Source organism: Parus major, chromosome 4A (assembly GCF_001522545.3).
Source record: "Parus major isolate Abel chromosome 4A, Parus_major1.1, whole genome shotgun sequence".
Classification (NCBI taxonomy): domain Eukaryota; kingdom Metazoa; phylum Chordata; class Aves; order Passeriformes; family Paridae; genus Parus; species Parus major.
The window spans coordinates 19,679,427-19,684,202 of record NC_031772.1 but is presented as its reverse complement, the minus strand read 5'-3'; the positions used below and the strand labels follow the sequence as shown (position 1 = coordinate 19,684,202).

At 66.6% G+C, this 4,776-nt stretch overlaps 1 protein-coding gene across 5 annotated transcripts in view; it reads right to left on the bottom strand.

Moving 5' to 3' along the window:
* Positions 1 to 4,544: 4,544 nt before the first annotated feature.
* UTP14A (UTP14A small subunit processome component) overlaps positions 4,545 to 4,776 on the bottom strand; it is a 6,158-nt gene continuing 5,926 nt past the window's right edge. For 3 of the 5 annotated variants that reach the window (XM_019006550.2, XM_033514054.1, XM_033514053.1), the window contains one exon: positions 4,545 to 4,776. This exon is cut by the window's right edge and continues 1 nt beyond it. In XM_019006550.2, coding sequence (XP_018862095.1) covers positions 4,682 to 4,776 — 95 coding nt within the window. In that variant the 3' untranslated portion in view covers positions 4,545 to 4,681. The other 2 variants (XM_015626637.3, XM_033514052.1) reach the window with 2 other exon arrangements.

Genomic DNA, 4,776 nt, shown 5'->3' with positions numbered 1-4,776 from the left:
GGCAGCTGTGCTCGAACGAAGCTGCTATTGTAACACTGGCCAGGGCACACGTACACACAGCTGCCTGCCAGGAGGGCATCTGCCTCTGCTCACCCTCCAGCTTGGCCTCGCTCCTGCCCTTTGGGGCCCTTCATGTCCCCCCCGGGAGGTTTTCGGAGCGCTGGCTGTGCTGGAACTCGACCACGTGTCCCCCAGCTCTGGGATGCTGCTGGTTTGGGGCTGGGAACCCGATCCCCTGGTGCAGGGTTCCTGCACGGTGCCTGCTTCCCACCTGGTGTCACTGACATCCCACCCGAACGTGTCACCGTGGGAGCTGCGGGGTGCCAGCGGGGACAAAGTCATCGGGGGACACGGGGATTTCCCCCGTTCCTCTCCAGCAGGGACCCGCCATCTCTCGGAGACCCTGAGTGTGACAACACAGCCCGAGTGAGCGGGCTCCCGCTCTGGAGGGTGACAAGGCTGGCGACAGCTCCCCCAGGATGTTCAGAGCCGCAGGTATCGGTGTCCCAGCGCTGTCTCCGAGCTGATGTGAGGAGCGCCGGGTACCGCCACAGGGACCCCCGAGCCACGGAGGGCCCCGGCCTCCCACGGCCCCGGGAACGGCCCCGCTGCGGGGCGAGGGTCCCGACTACAGCATCTCGGCAGAATCTCCAGCTCAGGTTGTGCCGTGCTGGATACGGCATCTCCATGGAAACCCCCGGCTCGGGCGGTGCGGGCTTGGGAGATGCCATCTCCACGGAAACCGCTGCGGCGCCCGGATGCGGCCGGGATGCGCCGGGCACCGGGTACCGCGGCGGGAGGAACGGGCTGTGAGCGGTGCGGGGCGATGGGGGCTGACACACTCGGGGAACAGGGACCTCCCCCCTCCCCGGCACGGGACAGGCTGGGGAGAGCATTCCTGAGCCTGCCGTTCCAACCCCAGCCTTGCCTCCCCTGCCCCGTTTGTCCCGCACTGTGCCGGGCTGAGCCTCTCCCCTCCGTCCGGTCGGGGGGTGGTGCTCAGCCCCGCTCCCACCCCGGGGAGTGGAGCTCAGGCCCGTTCTGGGGAGGATCGTTTCCAGCCCATGGGGGCTGGAGGTGTTCAGGGACACGGAAATTCCCCGATCCCAATGAGCGAAGGTAAAGGGACGCCAGGGATCCACCCCAGGGATCCACCCCAGGAATCCACCCCCAGGGATCCAGGGGTGCCCCGTGATGGCCCCAGTGATCGCACTCACATCCTAAGCTTGGGAAGCCAGAGGGACAAGATTTTAGCTGCAGAAGCAGCCCAGACGAAATATTTTACAGGTTATTTATAGCCTGCATTAAAAAAAAGATAACAAGAAACAAAACAAAACAAAAATCCCCACCCCCCCAGAAAAAACAGCGACCAAAAGCCTTTTGTTTGTTGATTTTAAATCTGCCTTTTACTCCATCCCGCTGCCCCCGGCCTCCCGGGACGCCGGGTGCAGGAGCCCGGCTGCACCGGCAGCTCCCGGCCCTCGCTCTCGGCTGGGTCCCCGTCCCGGGGGACCTCGCGGTGGCCGTGCCCGTCCTCAGCCCCGGGGCAGCGCGGCCGGCCCTGCCCCGCTGCGCTCCGCCCGTGAGCCGGCCCGGGCCCGGATTAGCCCCCGCTCCCCGCTGGCACCGGGAGCAGCGCGGCCGCCCTCGCCGCGGCTCCGGCTCCGTAAGCCCGGCTTTGACGTAGCCCGGAAAGTAGGCCAGTAAGAGCAACCGCAGCCGCTCGCGGCTCTCGGGGGACGGGCGCTGGGGCGGCCGAGGGAGAGCTGCGCGCTCACACCGCGGCCCCGCCGCTCCCGGGGCGGCCACAACGGGGCTTTGTCCGCCTTCTCCTCCGCTCCGCACCGGCTCTGGCAGCCTGCGGCCGGCCCTGCTGTCGCGGGGAGAGCCACGATCAGGCCGGGGAAGTCCCCGCAGGGATCCACCCCGGCCCGCAGCCGTGCCTGCTTCCCCGGGCCGTTTGTGTCCCCTCGCGAAGGGCTCTCGCCCCCTTCCCCGCAGCCCTGGGAGCTGCCAGTCGGCATCCCTGGCATCCCCCCTTCCCCGCGGCAGACCTGAAATGGGTTATTAATCGAAAAACCCCAAGCTCCTGTGCCCAGTAAATCCATTTCTGGCAGAGGAGTCAGAGGGACAAGCGTTGCCGCGATGTGGGAGCTCCAGAGGAGCCTGGAGGGGTCGGGATGTCGGCACCAGTGGTTCCCCCGCACCAGGGTCCCTCCTGCTCAGCCCGGCAGCTCATGCTAATGCTGTCCCCGTTTATTTTTGAAGCATCTCTGGATACTGGAAGCCCCGGTTCAAGCCAGTCCAGTCCTGTGCTGCCGTTCCTCACAGGATGAGGCAGATCCAGATGTGTGGCTACAGCTGTTCCCTCCCACGCTGAGCATCGCCCACACTCAGGCTGCCAAACCCACCAGCTCTGTGTGAGGCAGGGATCCACGCAGGGCTCTGCACCTCGGCAGGTCCTGTCGCTGCTCCCGGTGACCCGGTGACAGCTGCAGAGCTGCTCGCTGCAGGTCTGAGTTGGTGTCACACCCGCCGGCCTCGGTCCTCTGCGCGTCCTGCCCCTCAGGACTGCCCTGCCGCCACCACCCCCTTCCCGGCCCTGGAGGAGCGGCGCATCGGAGCTGGGGAGGTCCCAGCTCGGGCTGGGGCAGGGCCAGTGCCCCCCTCCTCAGGGACACAGGTGACACCGGGCACGGCAGCATCCTTTGCCCTGGGGTGAGCCACATTCGGGGGCTGAAGGCATGCGGGGGGTTCCCTCTCGCAGGTCCTGCTGAGCCCGAGCCAGCTCTGCTGTGACAGGTCCCCCCGAGCCTTCCCAGCCCGGGAACCCTGAGCATCCCGGGGCAGGAGCTGAGCAGCGGGCTGGGTGCCGGGACAGCCCCTCGTGTCCAGCCAGGCACTGTCCGCTTAGGGAGGAGGAAGGCAGAGCCATTGGCCAGGGCAGGCGAGGGAGGGCCCCCAAAGAGGGACAAGGACAGCGGTGCCGCAGGGATCTCCTGGCCTCGGTCGCCGGGGGCTGGGGGGCTCTGGGTGGCTGCAGGCAGGTGGAGGGGGTGGCAGGGGACTCTGCCTTCGCCTGCTCAGAGCGCTTCACCTTTTACTAAAACAAACACGAACCCCCCCTGCCCTTCACGACATCCCCGGGGCGAAGGTTTCCCATGGCAGATGGACGCAAGCTCTGCTGGGGCCACCAGCCTGGCGAGGGGCTCTCGGCGTCACGGCACGGAAATGCTCAAATGCTCTCCGCTTCCTTTCGTTTTTTTTTTCCCCAGGCAACACAAGCGCGGCCCCATCACGGGCCAGCCCCGTCTGAACCCCCGCCCCGGGCGGGTTCTTCTGGTGCTGTAGGGGCCAGAGGCTCTCGGGATGTGTCCCCGGCAAAGCCCCGGCACCGGCGGCCCCCGGCCCCACGGCAGCCCGCAGCCCCCTCCCAGCCCAGGAGGAGCCAGCAGCGGCCGGAGCCCGGCGGCAGCCGCGGGATGGCCGCGGTCAGCACCGGGGGGTGCCCGTGGTCAGCACCGGGGGGTGCCCGCGGTCAGCACCGGGGGGTGCCCGTGGTCAGTACCGGGGGGTGCCCGTGGTCAGCACCGGGGGGTGCCCGCGGTCAGTACCGGGGGGTGCCCGCGGTCGGTACCGGGGGGGCCGCGGTCAGTACCGGGGGTGCCCGTGGTCAGTACCGGGGGGTGCCCGCGGTCAGTACCGGGATGGCCGCGGTCAGTACCGGGGGGTGCCCGCGCCCCGGCCCCATAGAACGACCCCCGGGCCCTGGCCTGAGCCAGCTGCAAGGGAGAAGGGGGCCCTGGGCACAGCCCGTGCCGGGGCGGGTGCAGTGCCAAGGTGGGAGGAGGCGTCCTTGACACGAGGGCCGCGTTTCCTGGGATCAGCAGCAGCTCCAGCTCCTGCGCTGGGGCCGGGAAGTGTTTCTGCAGCCGGCGCTAAGCACAGCCCACGTTGTAAGTGCGGGGAGAGGCCTGGAGGGATCCCTGCCCGGTCCGTAAGGCTCTGGCACATCTCTCCACTTGTGCTGGATGCACCAACAACCCCCGAGAGGCACCTCCCTGCCACACTCCGAGGGGTGGCTGGGCAGGAGCAGGGGCTTGCAGGTGGGCAGGAGTGGGGGCTGCCCGTGGACAGAGCCAACTCCCAGCATGTGCAGAGAAGCAGCAGCACCTGACAGGTGCCATTTCCAGGTAATCAGGTTTATTAGGGCTGAGCAGGTACCTTGGGAGTGCAAGAAACAGTTGGCTGAGAAACACCCCCCAGGCCAGGCTGAGCATGACAAGGTGGGGAGAAAGCCCCTTTGGCCAAGATTTAAAGATCTATATAGGTACAAAAATGGGGATAGAAAAGATAAAGGCACAGGATAGGATGTTGGCAGCTATTCCACACCCTCCCCACGCTCCCAGATGTGCTCCACTATGAGCTCTTGACCAAGATCTCACCCTCAACTCAGCCAGAGCACCTGACCCTGCATGGACCCCAAGGACAGGATGGAGGGCACCTAGCCCCAGACACTGCCAAGGCAGCCATGCAGACAGCACAGGAGGGGCAGCCTTAGGTTTTATTGCAGAGAAAGAGGTAGAAGGCACTGGAAAGAACCAGGGGCTGCTCCTGGTTCTTCTGCTTGTTCCAGTTCGAGCCCCCACAGACAGACAGAGGTCTCTCTGCAGACACAGAGCTACCGTGCTCTGCGGTGCTGTGCCTTCTCCTGAGGCACAGCCTTCTTCCCTGGCACAGCCTTCTTCCCTGGTACAGTCTTCTTCCCTGGTACAG